This window comes from Quercus suber, unplaced genomic scaffold (genome assembly GCF_002906115.3).
Source record: "Quercus suber isolate HL8 unplaced genomic scaffold, Cork oak 2.0 scaffold_124, whole genome shotgun sequence".
Taxonomy (NCBI): domain Eukaryota; kingdom Viridiplantae; phylum Streptophyta; class Magnoliopsida; order Fagales; family Fagaceae; genus Quercus; species Quercus suber.
This window is the reverse complement of record NW_027069588.1, coordinates 1,215,998-1,240,351: the sequence shown is the minus strand read 5'-3', so window position 1 is coordinate 1,240,351 and position 24,354 is coordinate 1,215,998. Positions and strand designations below refer to the sequence as shown.

The window sequence follows — 24,354 nt, the reverse complement described above, 5'->3', positions numbered from 1 at the left end:
GTCAATTAGATATCATTTACTGTATACAATGATCTATAAGCTTATATTTTGTGCATAATTTTAAATTACAAAAACTTTCAATTTAAAAAATTTAGTGATTATATAGCTATTGATCTTTAATTTTCTTGAAAATTTGCAAGCATAAAATATATAAGAAGAAAATGTAATCCAGTGGTGAATTTGTCAAAATTCACTTCCAATAAAAAAATATTGAGTAAAGTTATAACCTATGTCTACAGCTAATTTTGTAACTAAATTTTGTCCTTATTACTTTCTTTCTTGCTGGTTTTTTTTTTTTTTTTTAGAAAGTCTTGGTGGTTTGTTTTAACAAAGATGGAGATTTTGTTTTGGTTTAGCTCATTCATTTTTATCTCTTTTTTTTTTAATTTTTTTTATTTGATGAAAGTATATTTATTTCATTTAGATGTAGCTTCTCTAGATGGGTTCATCTTGCATGCAGATTATTATCTTCTTTCTTGCTGGTTTTTTTTTTTTTTTTTTTTCCATCACGCCGGCGAGCAAAACACCAAGCAAAACACACACACAAACCCACCACAACCTAGAGACCCACGCCGATCAGAATCCGAAGTCGCAAAATCAGCCACAACCCACAACCCACGCCGATTACAAAGCGATGATGACGACGATGACGATGGCCCTTCTCGTCTTGGACATCGGCGATGACGATGGCTTGTGCGCCGTGAACGACGAACTCGCGAGCTGTGGCCACCGTGAGTGGCGAACTCGCGATTCTCGCCCATGCCGCTTGCGCCTCCGGTGAAGAGAAAAGGGGGAATCGGTGAGAGGGAACCCATGCCGCTTGCACCTCCGGTGATAATGGCCACCGTCAAACTGATCTGAAATTAAAGAACAAAAAAAAATCTCACCAAATGTGAAGAGAAAAGAGGGAATCGGTGAGACTTGAGAGAGAACAGAGGTGGTGAGAGAGAACAGAAAAGAATAAAGTGAAGTGAGAGGAGAGAGAGAAAGGAATAAAAAATTATTATCCCATATACCATATGTGAACAGTACCATTGCAAATTTGCAACGGTACTGTTCACATATTGCAAAAATTATGAGATTTAGCACATCTCATATTTGGTGTTTTTTGTGTTTGGTGTGGTAAATGTGCCAAATATTTGGCATTTGGCACATTTACCACACTTGATGTGGATGCTCTTATGAACTAATCACATTAAGTACTAACAATGTGATAGTAAGAGACATTTACTAGTGTAACAGTTCCACCTCATTAGATTAATTTCACTAATCAGCTGATTGGTTTTTGTTTGTAGGAATTTGTTGAGTACATTTCCTATAGAGTTGTATTAAGTTTATCATATCATTAAATTGGCAAACAAATGTGTTGATGTTTTGCAAAAAAGTGTTGCCTGCAGCCTGAAGATTTTTGTAGCCATTTCCACCAAACTTGAAACAATTTCCTCGGCCTGATCTGGGTTTCTTATGGATGACGGGTGTTTGTTTGGGTATTCCATCGTTTCCTGTAGTTTATATGCTAAATATGTTATAAACGATATAATTTTTAGTAATTTTTATATTAAAAAAATTAAAAATTAACTAATTTTGAATATGCTAATTTTGTCATAAAAAACACACTAAAGCAAAGGGCAAAAAAGTTATAAGCTTTTGGCAAATAAAGATTGTATTCATTATTCCATCAGCTTCTCCCATTTCAGGTGTAGAGTCTAATTAGAACTAAATTGGATTCCATCTTAGCTGTGATGGACTAAAAGTCAATGGCTTTCTTAAAACATCATCTACAAATATATGTCAGTTATGATATGTAACTTAAGCAACAATCTTATCCGAGTTCGTTTCCCAGCTGGTACAACTTGGTCATGAGGAATATAATTTGCCTAAAAATGAAAGAGACATTTATTAACTATAAGAAAAGTTAATTCATGTTTTAAAGGCATTAATTTAAACAAATATTTTATTAAAAAAAAACTAATTTTTTCACTGTTTTTTATATTTCTCATTAAAATAGCATAAAATTTTTTCTAAAATTATACATTAACAAATGCCCTAATGACACGACTCATTAATGAAAAGACAAGAAAAATTTGTTTGAAATGACTTGGTTATATTCTAAAGAGATCAATCAGTGCATTAATGAGAACGAGTGACTTCATTAATGAATTAAAAAAAAAGTAGAAAAATACTAAAAATAACATTAAATAAAAGTAACAAAAATAGTATGTCAATTAGGGAATTTACAAAATGTGTCCCTTTTTTTTTTTTTTTTTTTTTAGGAACTTACAAAATGTATGACTTTACATAACAAGATTCTTTCCATTTCACAATTAAGATTATATTTCCCGAATATAAGAGTGCACATAATACCATGTCATTTTAAATAACATGGCCCTTGATATACTTTTAGATTTGTAATATTTTATACAAACCATGAAATGAATTCATTTCAAGTATAGAGGATCCTAATACATAACATCACAAAGAATAGAATGATGATAAAGAATGCATGACGAACCCTCATTAATGAGTTGAAAATTCGTAAATGGGCCCAAAATTTTAAAATTAAGGCTTGATTGTTATTAATCCCAACGTTTCACATGTTGGAGTGCCAATGTTCATAAATTAATAAATGTTGTCTAAAGTTTTTGTTAGGTTCTAAGGTCTTAGGATTTTATGTATCTAGAACTCTAATTTGTAATGTTGGCAAACCATGATCAAAACATTGTATTTAGTCTTCTTTAGATTTGCTCAAAGTTGGTTTAATATTGTAAAGTTGGAATCGAGTGGCTGCAGAAGTACTTGGGACTCTCGGCCTGGCTCGATCGATCGAATAATAGACTCGATCGATCGAAAATCGCACAGGTTGAATTTTCTGCAGAATTTCCAACTCAGCCCTACTTCATTAAACGTTTAGGGTTTTATGTTTTTACCCTAGGTATATAAACAAAACCCTAGCCACGTTTTTGAAGGTTGTCCATATTGTATTGTTGCTCATACATTGCTGTTTTGTGTGAATCTCGTGTGAGATCTTTGAGGAGCTTTCCTTTACACAAAACTTAGGGTTTTCATGGTGGAGATGATTTCAACATCTTGAAGATCATTACTGTTGCAACCATTGGAACTTAAAAGAAAAGCAAGCGGGGAGCTTGTAGCTGATTGAAGAATTCAAGAAAGAAGTAGTCCGTGGATTCGGAGCCTGCGCGTGGTCGTGTCAGGAAGTTCTACTGGTGGGTAGCATTAGGAAGTCGAGCGGGGAGCTTGTAGTCCTTTTGTACGAACTTCAATTCTTTCATAGTGAATTCAGGTTAGCCTTGAGGATCGGTGGGTCAAATCCTCCCCAGGTTTTTACCGTGTGGTTTCCTGGGTGATCATATCTTGTGTTATTTATTTTCCGCTGCTTTATATCTTGATATGATTGTTTGGATTGTTTTAACCTAGAATTGCTTAATTTGACTAAGTAACAACTTGGCTAATTAATCTAGGCTACGCAATCTGTGTGTTTAAGGGGTCTAAATTTCCATCAAGTGGTATCAGAGCCTGGTAGCTCTTTTTGTTTGAGATTTTTAATCTCTGAGCTGATCCTTGACCCCTGTTGTCATGGAGCATGGACACTCTCTGTTTGTTCCTCCTCATTTTGATGGGAACAACTATGCCTATTGGAAAGTAAGGATGAAAGCATTCCTGAAATCCATTGATGAAAGGGTTTGGAATTCCGTTGAATACGGATGGGAGAAGCCCGCTACTCCTGTGAGTGAGTGGCAAACTTCTGAAAAAGAAGCAGCAAGCTTCAATAGCAAAGCTATGAATGCTATCTTTAATGCTGTTTCTATGGAGGAATTTAAGAGAATCTCTAATGTTGAGGTTGCTCATACTGCTTGGAAAATCCTCCAAACTGTGCATGAAGGCACAAAGGCAGTTAAGATAAACAAACTGCAGCAATTAACTTCTAGGTTTGAAAACATTAGGATGTCTGATGATGAATCCTTTGATGAATTTTATGCCAAACTGAATGATATTGTTAATTCTGCTTTTAATTTGGGTGAAATCTATGATCAACCTAAGATTGTTAGGAAGATTCTTAGATCTTTAACTGAAGACTTTAGACCCAAAGTGACTGCCATAACTGAAAGCAAGGATGTGGACTCCATCCCTGTTGATGAGCTTGTAGGATCTCTTCAATCCTATGAGTCTGACCTACCTAAAGTGAACAAATCCAAATCAATGGCTCTTAAGTCAGTTGATGATGTTGATGGTGGTGGATTTGATGATGAGCTCTCTGCTACAGAGATTGCCTATCTTGCCAAAAACTTTAAGAACTTTCTTAGGAATACAAATAGAAAGGCAAGAGGTACTTACACTGCTGAACCTAGAAATTTTAGGAAGAATGATCCCACTAAGGTTAACAATTTTGAAAAACCTAGAGAAAATTCTGGTCAATCTTCTAATAACTCTTTGGGTCCTCAGTGTTTTGGCTGTCAAGGGTATGGTCATGTGAAATCTGAATGTCCTACATTCTTAAGGACTAAGGGTAAAGCTATGGCTGTAACCCTTAGTGATAATGAGGTTTCTGATGATGAGTCCGGTGGTGACGAGGATGGAAACTTCATTGCTTTCACGGCTACTGCTATAGTCAATGAAGGCATATCTGCTGAAGAGAACCCTTCTGATGGGGAACTCTCTGAAGATGCAGATCTTCAAGAGGCCTATAACAAACTTTGCAAAATTGCTGCAAAGGATGCTATGAAAGTTGATCTTGGCCTAAAGAAAATTGATTCTCTTGAGCTTGAAAAGAGAAATTTGCTTGTTAAACTGTTTGATGCAAATGAACTTTTGAATAATGTTAAATCTGAGAATATGCTTTTGCTTGATAAAGTTAGAACTTTGGAACATGATTTATCTGTTGCTAGATCTGCTAGTTCTAAACTTGATCACATGCTGAATGTTCAAAAGTATCCTTCTGATAAAACTGGGTTAGGATATGTTGAAAGCATCTTTGATACTGGACCACATTCCACTACTTTTGTTCCTTCTTCTTCTTCTGGACCTTCTGTGAGTGAGGTTGTGAGTGATACTGTCAAACCACCTGTGAGTGAGGTAGTTAAACCTGTAGAAGTTTCACCACCTAAGAAGACTAGGGTAGACTTAAGAGAATCTAAACCTAAGGAGCCTACCAAATCTAAGGACAAGATGCATGGTAAACCTGCGTGGGTTTGTCATTATTGTGGTAAGTCTGGACATATTCGTCCTAACTGTTACAAGCTTCAAGCTGATAAGAGAGCAAATAAACCAAAAGTGCCTGTGCCTCAAGCACAAGATCCTATGGCATTAATTGGTGAATTGGTAAAGGTGTTAAACCTTTATTCCAATCATGGAGTTGGGAATCACTCAAATGTGAATAAGAACTCCAATGCTCATGGTGCATCTAAAAAGTTTTGGATGCAAAAGACTCGAAATACTTGAGTCTTTCTGACATGGTCCTTGTGCTTCATTGCTCTATTCTTTTGTGACCATTGTTCTTTTTTTTTTTGTGTTTTCTTTGTTCTAGGACTTGCATTGCATTACATTCATGCATTTCATTCTAGGATTTATTTGTTTTCCTTTAAATAAATTAAAAAAAAAAAAAAAAAAAAAGGGAAAGAAGGAAGCAAATTTATGTTGAACATATTGTTCTTGATTTTTGAAAAACAAGGTTGGTCAATTTATTTACACATAACATGTCTTATGTACCTTGTTTAACTTGGATGAGCTTACTTTATTGCACTTTACTAGTTTGAGCTTTGTAGTGCATGTTGTGTGGGAAAGATGTTTATGGTGTTTATCACTTTGTCTTAATCTTGAAGTCACATGTTATTTGACTGTCGGACTTGATCCTTTTGAGAAAGGCATAAATAACCATCTCACCACTGTTCACTAGCCAATCATGAACACCTTAGTGCATATCATAAGATTCTGTGCTCGAGAAAGTGTAGCACATGCACAAAAAGAACATAAGGTGTAGCCTCAAAATAAATTAAAACTGGTGTGTACTATTAGGCTTGATGCCAATTCACTTAATTCAAACCGGTGTGTACTATTAGGCTGAATGCCATCTCATGCAAATAAGAGGCAAAAATACAAGAAACTTACATGATTGCAAGCTTTTGTTCTAGGAGATGTGGGAGTTATAGGATGTAACTCTTTAGGTGATAGTCTCTTTTGAATTCTATGTGATGAATTTTGTAGACTTTGTGATTGATTGCTATTCACATATCACCTCACATGTATCTCAAGTTTTTGCTAGTATCACACACGACACAAGTTACTCTTTGTTAAACACTGTACATGCTAGTGTGTGTTTTTGGTCTGACCAACCAAGTTTGAAAATATCTTGAGATTTATGCACAACATATTTGTTGCTTGAGAAAATATAATGGGAGGTTGATTGCAATTTGTTTAAGAATATTGGGTTCAAAATTTTGGGTTTTTGAAAAAGCATTCCATCTCATACTCATGCATTTTGTTTCTTCAATTTAATGCTTTGAGGAGTTATTTTCAAAATTCGGCTTGTGTCTTTCAAAAACTGTGATTTTTCCAAAATTTAGTGAGCCTCTGCCCATTTCGATCGATCCAACCTATTTTTCGATCAATCGAAAAAGTGCTCTCATTTGTCTTAAAATGACTGTGCTTTTCGATCGATCGAATGTAATTTTCGATCGATCGAATATCGTGGAAAAGCTTTTTAAAAGTTCAGTTCTGACTTTTTCAAAGGTTCTATTCAAATTTTTTTCAAACTTTTCTCTCTCTCCGCGTTGGCAAGGCTCCACACCTCAGGATTTTTGTCGTTTTCCTCCGTTGTTTTTGCAAAATCTCTCTTTCCTCAAGCCGGTAAGACTCTTTTGCCCTTCCTTTTGATGTTATTTTCATTATTTCATGCATAAATCCATGCATTTAAGGGTAATTTTCGGACTTGATTCTTTTTGGATTTTCTGTTGATTCAAACCTTATTTTATGAAATTGATCATTGGGTTTTTGTGGGGACACATTATATTAATGGTCCTTGGTGGTTAATTTGATCAATTTTGTGTTTTGTGAAAAATTGAAAATTCTAGGGTTTGTTCTTGATCCGAATTGGGGCTTTTGTTAAATTGGATTGAATTTGATGAAATTGGCTTGTTATGTTGGTGTAATTAAGCATTATAATCTATGTGCTGTGTTTTGTAATGCTTAATTCATCAATTTGTTGCAAAATTTTCAAGTGATTTTTCAAATTTTGGGATTTTTGATAGAAATTCCTTGTTCAAGCCAATTTTGTCCAATTACTCTCAATTAAACTTAATTTGTCACTGCATTTAGATCATGCATCACAACATGTTATTGTTCATGCATCATATAGATTTTTGTTCTATATTATTTATTGTGCTAATTTGCAGTCTGCCCTTGGTTTTGTTTTCTCTTGTTTCTTTGTGTTTTTCTCTTTGTGTCTCTGTCCTTTCCTTAGCACTATGCCTAGGAAAACTAGAGCCCGTAGGAGTGTTCCCTCACCTTCTCCTTCACCCCCTCCATCCTTTGATAGTGAGAGGTTTCCGAGTGAGGAAAACCAAGAGACTTTTGAGAAACTGACCGTTAAGAGAAAGATTTGGGCTGAGCGTTCTGTGCTGTTAGATGAGCTTGATCCTGCCATTAGGGCAAATTTTGAGCGTCGGGGTTGGTTACCCTTGGTGGATGTTTCTGATCCTCCTCCACCTTCTGCCTTGATTAGAGAGTTCTATTCGAACATCTCTATCCGCGTCTATGATTCCAACACTCTAGTTAAGAGTTGGATACGAGGCGTAGAGTACACCATTACTCCTCGGGTAGTGGCTGATGCTCTAGGGGTACCTTTGGTCCAGCATCCTGTCTATCCTTATGATGAGTCTCCCGAGATTAGCGATGTTTTGTCATACGTCACTGGTACTACTGTCCAGTGGGGTTCTGATCCTCGGATCACTTCTGCTGAGCTCTCTGGGTTGCACTATCTGTTCTTTCGGATAGCTTGTCATTCGATCTGGCCTATTTCCCATGTTCACACCATTCCTCTTGAGAGGTGTGTTTTTCTGTACGCTCTTGTTACTGATGCTCCTATTAGTTTTCCCCATCTTTTTCTTCGTTCTTTGAACGAAGTTTATAGGAGTTCATCTACTGCTCATGCTCTTGTTCATCCTATTTTCATTCATAGGATTCTTCTCTTTCTTGGTCTTGATGACTTTCCTTCCTCTGAGCCCGTCCATGTGATAGGACCTTTAGGTGCGTCTTTTCTTAGACAGAGGGCCGCTCATCTTCGAGCTGGTTCTAAACACCCTAGATCTGAGCCCTCTAGTAGTGCACCTCCTCCTTCTTCTTCTGCAGGTATGGCTGGTGAGGATATTCCTATTCCTGTTGGTGATGATGATGCTGCTGCTGATGTTCCTCCACCTCCTTCGGCCGACTTTGATGTTCGTCGTACTTTGGAGACTGTCATGACTGTTCAGCAGGCTCATGGTCAGATTTTGGTGGACTTGCTGGATGAGATGCGTGCTCTCCGAGCTGATCTTGCGCGTCTTCATTCACCCTCACCACCTCCTTTTGATGGCGACTTGTGATTGCCCTTTGGCATTCCGTCACAAAAAGGGGGAGTGGAGTTTTGACTTGTAGTAGAGTTTTTGTAGTTAGGGGGAGTTTTTTTTTGTTTTAGAGGAGCTTGTGGATTTTTAGATTGTATCTATGTGCTTCACTTTGTATATCATTTTTGGGGATATTCATGTTAGGGGGAGTAACATTGATTGATATACATGATATTTTTTATTGATTCTTGTTGCTTTATGATTCACTGCGTATTGATTTATATTTATGACTTGTTCATTTTTATATGTCTTTATTTTGTGTTGTGTGGATCTTACAAGAATGTTATACCTGTTGTTTTACTCTTTACTGTCACACATGCGTTTATGCGTTTGTTGAGTATTTCAGGATTATACAGGTTGATTCAACTAAGCTGCTGTCTACACTTGCAACTATGGATAGTAGTTAGGCTGAATTGAATTTTATGAGCATTATCTTTGTAAAGGGCTTTTTATTTGTAAAACTTTGAGCTGTTAATTAGGGTTTTGTCACGGATTGCCAAAGGGGGAGTTTGTTAGGTTCTAAGGTCTTAGGATTTTATGTATTTAGAACTCTAATTTGTAATGTTGGCAAACCATGATCAAAACATTGTATTTAGTCTTATTTAGACTTGCTCAAAGTTGGTTTAATATTGTAAAGTTGGAATCGAGTGGCTGCAGAAGTACTTGGGACTCTCGGCCTGGCTCGATCGATCGAAGAATAGACTCGATCGATCGAAAATCGCACAGGTTGAATTTTCTGCAGAATTTCCAACTCAGCCCTACTTCATTAAACGTTTAGGGTTTTATGTTTTTACCCTAGGTATATAAATAAAACCCTAGCCACGTTTTTGAAGGTTGTCCATATTGTATTGTTGCTCATACATTGCTGTTTTGTGTGAATCTCGTGTGAGATCTTTGAGGAGCTTTCCTTTACACAAAACTTAGGGTTTTCATGGTGGAGATGATTTCAACATCTTGAAGATCATTACTGTTGCAACCATTGGAACTTAAAAGAAAAGCAAGCGGGGAGCTTGTAGCTGATTGAAGAATTCAAGAAAGAAGTAGTCCGTGGATTCGGAGCCTGCGCGTGGTCGTGTCAGGAAGTTCTACTGGTGGGTAGCATTAGGAAGTCGAGCGGGGAGCTTGTAGTCCTTTTGTACGAACTTCAATTCTTTCATAGTGAATTCAGGTTAGCCTTGAGGATCGGTGGGTCAAATCCTCCCCAGGTTTTTACCGTGTGGTTTCCTGGGTGATCATATCTTGTGTTATTTATTTTCCGCTGCATTATTATTCTTGATATGATTGTTTGATTGTTTTAACCTAGTATTGCTTAATTTGACTAAGTAACAACTTGGCTAATTAATCTAGGCTACGCAATCTGTGTGTTTTAAGGGGTCTAAAAACCGTTCACTTTTTTTTGACTACTTGTGCTGTGGCCTATTCAAAATTTATCTTTGTGGCCTAAAATGAAATGGAGAAGCGCCTGATAGGTCTGAATTTCCTTTTTGTGTTATCCACTAAGTTAAAAATAATAATAATAATTCAAAAGCAGGTGTTGAATGTGTGTCTGGGTACTCTTGGGATGCATCATGCATTGTCTTTTGCTATAATTGAACAAAATTCATTACGTTTACCTTACACTTTCCCTTTAAAATAAAACTTTTGAAGTGGCATTATTAACTTGTTTATCCCCAACTTGAGAGTAAAAATACAACAAAACTATGTAATTTCACATTGTATTGACTTTATAGAGTAACGCCATTTTTCTATAAATCTTTACTGATACTCAATTCACTGTACACCAATTATAACAATAGTTGGGTGTGGAATTGAGTGTAAAATTAGATGTATCCCTAGATTTACTAATATAATACACTTGTTAAACGCGTTAATTATATTAAACAAGATCCCATATTAGCTTACAAAAATCAATTATTTAACCTCTCACTAGTGGCACGTACAACCAACAATTAAAAAACAATGCCTACCCATGGCTCTAAATTTGGGGTTTGCCACCATGGCTCTCTTGTTGCTCCGCTTGGAGCTTTTCTCATAACTTTTCTTTCCTAAGACATTTTGGCTAAAAAAAAAAAAAAACATTAATTGGGTTGCCTTTTTTGGATCTTATTGATCACAACTAATTTTTGCGTGGAAATCTTTGTTTCTTTTCTCTATTTATTAGAGTTTTGGTTATACTTGTAATTTTAGTTAAGGGACTATGCTCCTTCATCCTGTACCAATCTCATTTAAAAAACAAAAAAAGTAAAATCCTTTATTAGCAATAAATTTTCTACCAATCTCATTTGATCACAACTAATTTTTGCGTGGAAATCTTTGTTTCTTTTCTCTATTTATTAGAGTTTTGGTTATACTTGTAATTTTAGTTAAGGGACTATGCTCCTTCATCCTGTACCAATCTCATTTAAAAAACAAAAAAGTAAAATCCTTTATTAGAAATAAATTTTCTACCAATCTCATTTAAAAAATCAAAAAAGTAAAATCCCTTCTTATCAAAAAAAAAAAAAAAAGTAAAATCCCCTAGAACAGTCCCTAAAGCATATTGCCCCTTTCTTCTACGAAATCCTATGCAAGATTTTATAGTCAGAATAGTGGTACACTTGCCCCCTTTTTATTCCACCGCTATGTTAATGTAAGTTACTTTACTATAAACAAAAAATGTTTGAAGAAAATTGTACGATTTTTGATTGGATGCTATTACTGTTTCTTCCTCAGTCCTAGGATTTCGACTTTTATTTTAATTTTTTATATATATTATAAAAATATGAGTTTTTAGTTTTATATATAAAGAGATTTATTAACACGTAGCTTTAGAACATATATTAATAAACTATTTTAGAAAATTTTTTATGAAAAATAAAAAAGTAATTAATTATTATGATAGTTTTTTCAATTCTCCATAAACACTTTTCCAAAACATTAACCGGACCCATATATAAAACATTTTTATCTCTTAATAGTTTTCAATGTCTCCTATACAATACTTAAATAGTAATATGAGCCCAAAGAATTTGGCAACCCCGACCCATTTTATACTGAGCCCAAGGCCCACGTCGAGGAGGAAGGAATGTCCGAGGATGAACGAAGAAAGCTCAAATTGCCGAGGAACATCGCCGAGGATAATCCTGTCCTCGATCAACCAAGATCATAGAAGGGAAGAGCAGCATGCCATCAAAGGCAGCCTCCCGGGGCATCTCAAGGGAAGGGACAGATATAATGGGCCAGCCATGGAGCACAATGGAGGAGCAATTCAAAGAGAAACTGTCACTTCCGCATTAAATGCCCACAACTAATGTCCTGACCGCATTAATGAGGAAATGACCCCTGAACAGTGCTACCTCAGTTACCGCAACTCACATAACGCCAAAGAGAGTGTCTGATAGGACAGGCACTCAAGTATAGGTTTAGATGATCAACAAGTTAAAAAAAAAAAAAAAAGTAAAATCCCCTAGAACAGTCCCTAAAGCATATTGCCCCTTTCTTCTACGAAATCCTATGCAAGATTTTATAGTCAGAATAGTGGTACACTTGCCCCCTTTTTATTCCACCGCTATGTTAATGTAAGTTACTTTACTATAAACAAAAAATGTTTGAAGAAAATTGTACGATTTTTGATTGGATGCTATTACTGTTTCTTCCTCAGTCCTAGGATTTCGACTTTTATTTTAATTTTTTATATATATTATAAAAATATGAGTTTTTAGTTTTATATATAAAGAGATTTATTAACACGTAGCTTTAGAACATATATTAATAAACTATTTTAGAAAATTTTTTATGAAAAATAAAAAAGTAATTAATTATTATGATAGTTTTTTCAATTCTCCATAAACACTTTTCCAAAACATTAACCGGACCCATATATAAAACATTTTTATCTCTTAATAGTTTTCAATGTCTCCTATACAATACTTAAATAGTAATATGAGCCCAAAGAATTTGGCAACCCCGACCCATTTTATACTGAGCCCAAGGCCCACGTCGAGGAGGAAGGAATGTCCGAGGATGAACGAAGAAAGCTCAAATTGCCGAGGAACATCGCCGAGGATAATCCTGTCCTCGATCAACCAAGATCATAGAAGGGAAGAGCAGCATGCCATCAAAGGCAGCCTCCCGGGGCATCTCAAGGGAAGGGACAGATATAATGGGCCAGCCATGGAGCACAATGGAGGAGCAATTCAAAGAGAAACTGTCACTTCCGCATTAAATGCCCACAACTAATGTCCTGACCGCATTAATGAGGAAATGACCCCTGAACAGTGCTACCTCAGTTACCGCAACTCACATAACGCCAAAGAGAGTGTCTGATAGGACAGGCACTCAAGTATAGGTTTAGATGATCAACAAGTGGAAGGCCAAGACTGTTTAAAGATGACTATATAAGAGGAGAAACCCACCATAGAGATGGGGTTGGAAAAAAGGAGGGAAAATAGCACTGTAACAATCTCAAGAACTCTTATAATCATTCTCATTCAATATTTATTAGAACAAATCTCCTCAAATTGTGCCGAGAACAAACTTTCTTTAATAAACTCAGTTCGTCTCTGTTTGATTGTCATGAACACCATATTAACTGTTGCCTATGCACTAAAGTTTAGCTCCTTGACCCACTCTCTACAAATTTATTGTATTGGGCTAATTGGGCCTGAGTTCACTCATCCAATAGCAGAAATGCTCAAACCCAGTCCCTACAAGTAAAATATAGAAAAATCCTCATCCCTAATTGATTAATTCTAGCCAACACCAACAAACATGTTAGGATCAATTTATTTCTCTCAATAATTTTTTGCGTGTGCGAAAGACAACAGAAGTAATGAACTATACACTTGTTCAAATAATTAACCCTTGATCACCCCATTACCAAAATTAGCAAGTAAATATATATAGAAAGCCAATGATCAATAATGAAGTATTACTAACTTAAGCTTATTGGTAAACATAATTTGTCTATGACAATGCCACCCAAATTATTCAAATCAGATGATTCACAACCTCATAATTTTCTCCACTAACTTGCAAATTTAAAAACTTGAAAAGCACACAACATTAAGGGCCCGTTTGGTAAGATAGTTTGAGTAATGTTGTTTGTATTTTTTTGAAATACGTGTTGATGAAAAAATGTGTAGAAATACATATAATATGTGGGGCTCGAGGATTTGTCAACCCTAGCCCACTCTATATCAGGCCCAAAGGCCCATGCCGAAGAGGTAGAAACGTCCGAGGACGAAAGTAGGAAGCCTAGATTCCTAAAAAACCTAGCTGAGGACGATCTTGTCCTCGGCCAGCCGAGATCATATAAGGGAAGAGCAGCACGCTACCAAAGGCAATCTCCCGATGCGTCCCAAGAAAGAAACAAGTACAATGGGTTACTCATGGAAGCATGGAGGAAAAGCAATTCCAAGAGGAACTGTCACCTCCACATTAAATGCCCACAACTAACATTATGGCCACATTAATGAGGAAATGATCCCAGTACAGTGCTGTTTAGGTTACCGCAGCTCACATAAAGCTGAGAAAGGTGGCTAATGGGACAACACTCAAGTAGTAACCTGCATGATCAACAGATGGAGGGCCAAGATTAACTAAGAGAGAGTATATAATGTAAGGAAGTCCTCCCTAAAGAGGGGACACAGAAAAGAAGAAGGGAATATAGTAATTGGTATCAACTTAGAGACTGGTGTAACTTGATATTGAGAAAAGCAATAAGAACTACAAACCCATCAGTTGAGGGATGAGGACAGACCTTCACACTTCAAATCCGTTTCTTAGTTATTTAACCCACTCATAACCATGTTTAGTTGTTGTAATTCTTACTAAGGCCTAGTTCTTACACTCATTCTCTATAAATTCATTGTATTGAGCTAGTTAGGCTTGAGTTCATTAATCCAAAGAGTAAAAGTGCTCGAACCCAGTTCCTACATAATATTATTTAAAAATTGAAAATATATTACTAAAATGCTTTACTAAATAGGCTCTAATTGTTTCCCATTTCAAATTTCTACGTAAGGATTATTAGAAAAAAGGGAGCAAAAATATAATCCATACATTTTTTTATATGTCATTATTATATGTTTCAAATTTTTGTAAAGGGCCCACTGTTTTTCTCGGATTGGAGCCAGCTCTGCTCAATCCCTTTTAAATAACACACACAAGTTTTAAATAAACACTCAAAAATTCAAATATTAATAACTAATCTTTTTTTTTTGGCAAAATATTAATAACTAATCTTATCAATACCATTGGGTAATCTCGCAATATCTGAGAGAGCAAGGGGCCAATTCCCGACACAGATTCGGTTCAAAAAATATGTATCTGATTTCAAAAAAAAAGCTTTTAATTACCTTTTGTCCTTTTATAACGGTCGGAAAAAATTCCAATGAAACGGATCTCCTTAACGCCGTTACGTCGTTAACCCCAGCCGTCTTCTCAGTTCTCTCTCTCTCTAACGCCACGTAACGTCTCGTTAATTTTTAATATTTTAATTTATTTTCTCTCTCTCAGCTCATCCAAACAACACACTCTCTCACTCACACAGTACCGTCTCTCTCTTCTCTCTCACATTTCCAAATCTCTCTCTCTCTCTCTCTCTCTCTCTGCTTTATTAAATCTTTGAGAACCATCCAAATTCACTGATTCACTTTCTCTTTCTCTCTCTCTCTCTCTCTCTCTCTCTCTCTCTCGCTGTAAAAGAATCGTCGCCATTTGTACCGCACTCGAAGTTCGTGAAATTCCGGCAGTTGAAACTTTTACTGTAAGTTTCATTTTCCATTTTCGTTTCCGATTTCACTTCCTTGTGATTTAGTTTTCCGATCGGTCATTTTCGATCCAACTCGGACTCATCCATTTCTGTCCCTCTGTGTTTTCTTTTTTCTTTTTAATCAAACCAAATAACACTGCGATTTTTCACATTCAATCTTTCATTTATTTATTTATTATAATTTTTTTTTTTTAAAAAAAAAAGAAAATTTGTTGCGCAATTATTGGTCAATCTGTGTGTATTGTGTGAGTGAGTGAGTTTTGTGAGAGTGTGATTGATCATTGACGGTGTTAGCAGAGAACTCTGAGTTGAGTCAACTCAGCGAGTTAAAACTTTTCTTGGTGCCGAGTCGATTTCACCTGTAGATTCAACAACAGTGTACCTCACTCAAGTCTCAACTATCTTTTACCAATCAAAATTCCTTCAATTTTTTCTTTTCACATTGTACTTTTCACTACATTTTATTTTCATTTCCATTTTTTTTTAATAAAAAATTTCGCATTCTCTGTCTCTGATTGTTCTGTGAAAAGTTTCGATTCATGATAAATTGGCTTAATTTAGAAAGAATTTTCAATTTTCAGTTATACTGATTGACTCAGTGAGTTCTGACCGATTCAGGAAAGGTCTGAGACTTTAGAAACTACGATAACACCATGGATTCCACACAGTCACAGCAGAGAAGAGGAGGATTAGTATCACTATCGCCGGCACAGACTCCGCGGTCCAGCGATAAGGCGGTGCGAGATCTGCGATCTGGCGATTCCAATTCCAGCAGCAAGAATGACAAAGAAAAAGGTGTCAATGTGCAGGTTCTTGTGCGTTGCAGGTGAGTTTTCCAGTTTCCAAATTCGGCTGATTTGTTGAGTTAGGTTTGGTTTTGATTTCGGATTCTTGATTTTTGGTGTTGTGGATTTTGCTAATTTTAGGCCATTGAGTGATGATGAGTTGAGGGTCCACACGCCGGTGGTGATTTCTTGTAATGAGAATAGAAGGGAAGTTTGCGCGGTTCAGAATATAGCCAACAAGCAGATTGATAGAACGTTCGCCTTTGACAAGGTTTGGCTATGCTTAATTTTGTTTGTTTCTTTTGGAATGTGTGGTAGGGGTGTGCAAGATTTTGAATTTTTTGAAGTTCTTTTTGTGTTTCGTTTTGTTGTTGATGCTGAAATCCTAGGAAAATGTACCTCAAATAAGTGGATTGGTTGAGCTCTAGACTTGTTTAAGGATAGGGGTGTTTGTGGGTTTTGTTTGTTTTTGTGTTGTTCAAAATTATGTAAATTTGAAAGTTGTGATAATATTGCTTTCGTGTTCAGTTCCCGGTTTTATTTGCCAAACTGACAGAATTTAAGTTTATTGAATTATTTTTGTGCTATTTGTCGTGACTTTGTGGAAGTGATTGTAATGTTGGATAATTTGGTTTAGGTCTTTGGTCCGAACTCCCAACAGAAGGAGCTGTATGAACAGTCTGTGTCTCCAATTGTGAATGAAGTACTTGAGGGCTATAACTGTACTATCTTTGCGTATGGTCAGACAGGAACTGGGAAAACATATACAATGGAAGGAGGAGCAAGAAAAAAGGTTTTGTTTCATACCAATTGAATTTATATGTATTTGTCTCGGCTTTCAATTGTATTCTTTGCTGATAAATTTGTTGCTTTTTGTAGAATGGGGAGTTTCCTAATGATGCGGGTGTTATCCCAAGAGCAGTTAAGCAAACTTTTGATATATTAGAAGCTCAGAATGCTGAATATAGCATGAAAGTTACATTTTTAGAGCTGTACAATGAGGAAATAACAGATCTTTTGGCCCCAGAGGAAACTTCTAAATACATAGATGACAAATCTAAGAAACCCATAGCTTTAATGGAGGATGGAAAAGGGGGTGTATTTGTGAGAGGCTTGGAAGAAGAGATAGTATGTACTGCAAATGAAATTTACAAAATCTTGGAGAAAGGTTCTGCAAAAAGGCGTACAGCTGAAACTCTTCTTAACAAACAAAGCAGTCGTTCTCACTCAATATTTTCAATCACAATTCACATTAAGGAGTGTACACCAGAGGGAGAAGAGATGATTAAATGCGGGAAGCTGAACCTTGTTGACCTTGCGGGTTCTGAGAATATTTCCCGTTCTGGTGCTAGAGAGGTATGACCTGAATAGAACTAATGTATATTCAACTTAAGCTCATGAAATTATGTAACTATTTAGAGCAGATGCATCATATTGTGGGTATGTCTTATGTTTTATTCTGAGTCTCTGACTGAAAGAGACATACTCTTACCTTTCGTATTTGACTGCAAAGAAATTGTAACCTGCAGGGTAGAGCAAGGGAAGCTGGGGAGATTAATAAGAGCTTGCTTACCCTGGGTCGAGTTATTAATGCACTAGTTGAACACTCTGGTCATGTTCCATATAGGTAAGAACTACTATGTATAACTATTTAATGGGTGTCCTCCTGTCTCCTGGTTATTTATGCAAGCCCAGAAAGTAAGTTTAATTGCTATATGGTGCTTGGAATATCAGGGATAGCAAACTAACAAGGTTATTGAGGGATTCCTTGGGAGGGAAAACGAAGACATGCATCATCGCTACAATTTCACCCTCCATTCATTGTTTGGAAGAAACACTTAGCACCCTAGATTATGCACACCGTGCCAAGAATATCAAGAATAAACCTGAGGTCAGTAGGTGCTTCACTCTGTGTGTGTGTGTGTGTGTGTGTGTGTGTGTGTGTGTATTGTCAATCCTCTTTTAGTGTAAATCTGTTTCTCATATTGTTGATTTGAGTTCCTTTCTTTGTAACATCCATAATGATTTGCATTTGATTATTATTTCAGATCAATCAGAAGATGATGAAATCTGCAATGATCAAGGATCTGTACTCTGAAATTGACCGGCTGAAGCAAGGTTGACTACCACTTAGATTGTTCTGTGTGTATGTGCGCGTGCATGTGCGTTGGATTGTTGATTTCTGTTAAGTAAATTATGTGACATGTTTCTTTGTGTTCCATTAGAGGTATATGCTGCAAGAGAGAAGAATGGGATCTACATTCCACGAGACCGTTATCTTAATGAAGAAGCAGAGAAGAAGGTTCAGCTATTTCCATAAAATTGGATTATGGAATATTTTTTGTTTCTGAGTTTTACCGTGAATTGGAATGGAAGTGTTGTTAATATTTGTTAATCTCTCTTTTACCCTAGGCAATGGCTGAAAAAATAGAGCGAATGGAACTTGACTCCGATTCTAAGGACAAGGTATGTTCCATTGAGATGTTTTTCCTCACAGTTCTCTCCAGGTTGCTACATTTGAATGAAAATAATTATGTTCTGATTTTTTACCAGCATCTGATGGAGCTTCAAGAACTTTACAGTTCTCAGCAACTTTTGACAGAAGAATTGAGTGATAAACTGGAAAAAACTGAGGTATAATATATTTGGGTGGTTAAGTAGAGGCCTTACATTTTTTGTTTAACTTATTGTTCTGCTTCCATGTTGTGCATGAACTTAAGTTCTCTCTGTTGTATGTGACTTCAGAAAAAGCTCGAGGAAACGGAGCATTCACTTTTTGATCTTGAGGAAAAGCACAGACAGGCAAATGCAACAATAAAAGAAAAGGAATTCCTCATTTTTAATCTCCTCAAATCTGGTGAGCAAAGTGTCATTCTTGTGCTCTAGAAAAAAATTTCAGTCTCCATATAGTAGTGTTTTTGCTTTCTGCTTAATTTTTTAGCAAGTATCTCTACTTTCTGCCTAATATCTATCTTGAAGATTATTGATTAAAAGGATAAAGCATCTTGGAGATTGAGCATGGAGAAAACTTTGGGCAATTAATTCTAACCAGAATTTTATACTTTTGTTCATACATTGTTAAGTAACGACATATCTGATGAACATTTGAAAGCCTTGTGCACTTGTAATCCAAAAAATATATATATATATACATATATAAACTTCGAAGTCTTTAATATTTGTCTTTATATTTGATGCGTCAAATGGCCTTAATTGTCCTACATTTTGTTCATATTTGTATTTGCTTTTGTAGCTTGAAATTTATGGTTCTTTGGATTCATCTTCATGTGATTGATGATATTTGTATTTACTGTTAATTTTTCAGAGAAGGCACTTGTTGAACGATCATTTGAGCTTCGAGCAGAGCTAGAGAATGCTGCATCAGATGTGTCCAATTTATTTGCCAAAATTGGTTTGTATTATCATTTTGGAAATTCAACTTGTTTTGGGTATTGTCAACCCAAACTAGAGGTGATTTATTGCTGATCATGGTTGATTTTTCAGAGCGCAAGGATAAAATTGAAGATGGAAATAGAATACTTATCCAGAAATTCCAGTCCCAATTAACTCAACAGCTTGAAATCTTGCACAAGACCGTGGCAGCTTCTGTGACTCAACAAGAGCAGCAACTGAAGGATATGGAGGAAGATATGCAGTCCTTTGTATCAACAAAAGTAGAGGTACAATCCAAGCTAGATGATTACGTGCGTTCTTCAGGTTTGATGTCAATCCACTTAATTTTTTCTTTTGCTATACTTGAAGGCTACTGAAGAACTTAGAGGAAGGCTGGGAAAGTTGAAAACTATGTATGGTTCTGGTGTTAAAGCTTTGGATGATATAACTGGGGAGCTTGAAGTAAATTCTCAATCAACTTTTGGTAACCTGAATTCTGAAGTTTCCAAGCATTCATCAGCCCTTGAAGATGTAAGTTACCTTCTTTAATAATACTTTTATTGAATTTTCTCTCTCCTTTTTAATGTGTTTGACTTCATTTATATGTGATTCAGCTCTTCAAAGGAATTGCTTCAGAAGCTGATGCACTACTAAATGATCTTCAAAGCAGTCTTCACAAGCAAGAGGAGAAGCTATCTGCTTATGCACAACAGCAGCGTGAGGTTCGTAATTTGTTTTTTTGGACTTCATATTAGGTGTTTGGATTATTATCACTTTTGTTGAACAAATGCTTCTCTCTGTTACCCGTTACAGGCACATGCAAGGGCAGTAGAAACTGCAAGATCAGTTTCTAAAATAACCGTCAACTTCTTCAAGACTCTGGACATGCATGCGACTAACTTGACCCAAATTGTGGAAGAAGCACAAACAGTCAATGATGAGAAATTGTCTGAACTTGAAAAGAAGTTTGAGGTGGTTGTAGTTCTCTATTTAAGTTGGATGGATCATGATAAAAGCCTTGAACTTTTGTATTAAATGTTTTTTTTTTCTTTTTTCAAAATACTCTTAGGAATGTGCTGCTAATGAAGAAAGGCAATTGTTGGAGAAAGTTGCTGAACTGCTTGCAAGTTCAAATGCTAGGAAGAAACAACTGGTACCTCTTGTTATTAAACTGCTAAATATTCTCTTCATTGCATCCATGTTGTTCATCTTTAAATGAGTTTTTTTGTAAATTAGTTGTAACTTAAATTTAGCCTTGATTAGTAACTCTCTGTGTTTCCTTAGGTCCAAATGGCAGTAAATGATCTTCGGGAGAGTGCAACCAGCAAAACCAACAAACTACAACAAGAAATGTCGACTATGCAAGATTCCACTTCTTCTGTTAAAGCTGAATGGACAATTCACATGGAAAAAACAGAATCTCACTACGTTGAGGATACTTCTGCTGTGGAATGTGGAAAGAAAGACCTAGAAGAGGCTCTTCAGAATTGGTATGGGCTACAATGAGATGATAATAGATAACACATTTGGTCTTGGCATGGTTTGGTCTCCTTAAATTATTTTCAAGTATATGCCCTGAACTTATGGCTACCAAAATTTTGCAGTTTGAAGAAGGCAAACTTGGGTGCACAACAATGGAAGAATGCTCAAGAATCCTTGCTCGGTCTAGAAAAGAGCAATGTTGCTTCTGTGGATTCCATTGTTAGGTATGTACTTATATACTTCCTGATACAATTGCTCTGAATCTTTGTTCAATATTGCTCATTTCAGTTTTTCCTTTTCAATCAGGAGAGGAATGGAAGCCAATCAAATCCTACGTGCACGGTTTTCTTCTGCTGTGTCAACTGCATTAGAAGATGTGGACATTGCTAACAAGGATCTGCTTTCATCCATTGACCGTCAGTATCTAATTTTACACACGTTATTACATAGATTTGAAGTTTGTGTCGGTAGATTGATTTATCAAACTATAAATCAAAAACTTGCAGATTCACTACAACTTGACCATGATGCATGTGGAAATCTAAATTCTATGATAGTTCCTTGTTGCGGGGATTTAAGGGAACTAAAGGGAGGCCATTACCACAAGATCGTAGAGATAACTGAAAATGCAGGGATTTGCCTTCTGCGTGAATACACGGTAAGATCAATGGAGGCTTTTTATTATGATGCGTTCCTTTTTTAACATTATGGCTTGTTTTAATACTGTCCTATTACACGTCAACATGACAAAATGCAAGAGAAAAGAAAACTTATAAAGACATCATCTAATTGTTCCTAGTTAAGAAAATTAAATGGACATTCTCATCTTCACAACCCTTGTATTGACACATTCAGTGAGAGAACCCTTTCCTTTTTTTTGCTTTTTCTTTTTCTCAAATGTAATGGATGTGGAAATCCAGAAACCCAGATGTACATGTACTTGTTCTTTAACAAGATTTCAAACCTATGATAGGTGGACGAACCATCTTGTTCAACACCGAGAAAGAGGTCATTCAATCTACCAAGTGTAGCATCCATTGAAGAACTCAGAACCCCTTCTTTTGAGGAATTGTTGAAGGCATTTTGGGATGCAAAATCTGCAAGGCTAGCAAATGGAGATGTAAAACATATTGCTGGGGTGTACGAGGCTGCCCAGTCTGTAAGAGATTCCAGAGTTCCTCTCACTGCTATTAACTAAGGAGAGTGGAACCAAACAAATAGTGGTACGAAGAAATTGTGTACATAACATATGGTGCAAATATGTACTCTCGGTCTCTCACCTATCTTATTTGTTAATTGTTTTTCCGGAAGAAGAGGGGTAAAAAAATGAAAATCATTGTGGGGGCAGAAATATATAGTAGATAATTTTTGTTTTTTGTTTCTCATTTTTGTCGTTTTGTGGGGAATTCTGTTCATTGAAGTTCCCTGCTTATAACTACTACCACTGAAGTATTGGTGAGGATATTTTTGAATGTTTGTGTTAAAAGGTTTTAGTGTTCAATAATTTCATATCGACTGCTATTTGAGAACCTCCTGTTAATGAGGTTCTTCCCGCCTATTTAAATTCCTGGTAACCATGCTCGTTATGCTGCCGGAATGACAGGTAACCCTTTATAAAACTTTCAAAGAAACAAAATTGGTTTATGCAAGAGTGATATCTAACTCGTACATTGGCCTATAACACATTTTACATTGTGTATTAGAACATTTTATGAGGGTTGTCAGGTTTATCAGGAACATTGACATTAGTAATGATGTTCTACAAGGTGGTAAAAGTGCAGGGTCGTATGGTGTTTCTACAAGGTTGGCGATAGTCCCTGATATGTAGATTACATACAGCAGGCATGGGGCCTTTGGGATCAACACCTACCCACCCCCCCCAAAAAAAAAAACAAAAGTCAAGCTCTCCCTGAAACCAGTGAGATGGATGGATACCAATACATATTCATTTGTAACCACACCCCATCTAGCGTTTATATAGACTTTTCTCTATTAAGAAAGTCAAGCTATATTAGTAGAGGTGGTTGTTCGTGTTTACATGTGTGACCTGTCAAATTATAATTATTCAAATATATAATTAAACGTAAACATGACATGTTTATTAATTGTGTCAAGATCTCTTGACCCGCACACAAAAGTTATCTAATAAACAAGTTGACATGACTCACATAACTCGTTTAATAAACAAGTCATGTTAGGGTAGAAATGACTTAACACCACCTATTTGATGAATATGTCATATAGATATGTTCACACATATCCAAACGCGAATAACTTGTTAGCAATTTTCATATTTTATAGAATATATAAGTATACAATTAGTTTCCAAAGTCATCAACAATTAAAACATAATTACAACTATAAATTTTGAAGGGTAAATTGGTAAAATTGACCTTCAATTAAATAGGTTAAACGGTTTGAATAGATTTCACGTGTTTATATGGACTTTTCTCTTTTAAGAAAGTCAAGCTATATTAGTAGAGGTGGTCGTTTGTGTTTACATGTGTGACCTGTCAAATTATAATTATTCAAATATATAATTAAACGTAAACATGATATGTTTATTAATTGTGTTAAGATCTCTTAACTCGCACACAAAAGTTATCTAATAAACAAGTTGACATGACTCACATAACCCGTTTAATAAACAAGTCATGTTATGGTAGAAATGACTTAACACCACCTATTTGATGAATATGTCATATAGATATGTTCACACATATCCAAATGCGAATAACTTGTTAGCAATTTTCATATTTTATAGAATATATAAGTATACAATTAGTTTCCAAAGTCATCAACAATTAAACATAATTACAACTATAAATTTTGAAGGGTAAATTGATAAAATTAACCTTCAATTAAATAGGTTAAACGGTTTAAATAGATTTCACGTGTCATACTTAACGTGTCAATGTAATTCGTGTCAAATATTGTCACCCTTAACCTATAGGAGGAGTTAGTGGGTTGAACTTGAATGAAAAACCTAGTTTACTTGAATGGGTAACCTAGTTTGACCAACAATTTATAAAACGACTATATCGAAATTTTATCAATACTAAATCATGGAATACTCAATCCTATGCCCCTGTTGTATGAGCATCACCAATAAGATATTTGGTTAGGTTACCGTAAAACTATAAAGTTTTAATTACATATCGTTCACGAATGCTTTTTAATTGAAAAACAAAAACAAAACTATAGCTGTTTGCAACTATTGCTAAATAACTTTTTGACGTGAGTGATGACAAAAATTATCTTTTAGATTTCAATCTAATTAATTAAATTAACTATCAATATTTTCTTTCAGAATTCAATCTAAATA

General features: G+C 35.7%; 1 protein-coding gene across 2 annotated transcripts; it reads left to right on the top strand.

The window, feature by feature from the left end:
• Positions 1 to 15,152: 15,152 nt before the first annotated feature.
• On the top strand, positions 15,153 to 22,533 carry LOC112008863 (kinesin-like protein KIN-5D). 2 transcript variants are annotated; one of them, XM_024041217.2, is made up of 23 exons: positions 15,153 to 15,363; positions 15,988 to 16,195; positions 16,296 to 16,425; positions 16,792 to 16,947; positions 17,034 to 17,510; positions 17,684 to 17,781; positions 17,889 to 18,045; positions 18,203 to 18,272; positions 18,380 to 18,456; positions 18,567 to 18,620; positions 18,708 to 18,788; positions 18,900 to 19,011; positions 19,480 to 19,566; positions 19,659 to 19,834; positions 19,917 to 20,078; positions 20,162 to 20,269; positions 20,361 to 20,519; positions 20,617 to 20,700; positions 20,832 to 21,037; positions 21,152 to 21,253; positions 21,336 to 21,445; positions 21,536 to 21,687; positions 22,003 to 22,533. In XM_024041217.2, the coding sequence occupies exons 2-23, from the start codon at positions 16,023 to 16,025 to the stop codon at positions 22,225 to 22,227; spliced, it is 3,156 nt and encodes a 1,051-aa protein (XP_023896985.1). In that variant the 5' UTR covers positions 15,153 to 15,363; positions 15,988 to 16,022; the 3' UTR covers positions 22,228 to 22,533. The 2 variants fall into 2 exon arrangements, with proteins under 2 accessions (XP_023896985.1, XP_023896986.1); XM_024041218.2 differs by having other exon boundaries at positions 15,951 to 16,195.
• The last annotated feature ends 1,821 nt before the right edge of the window (positions 22,534 to 24,354 follow it).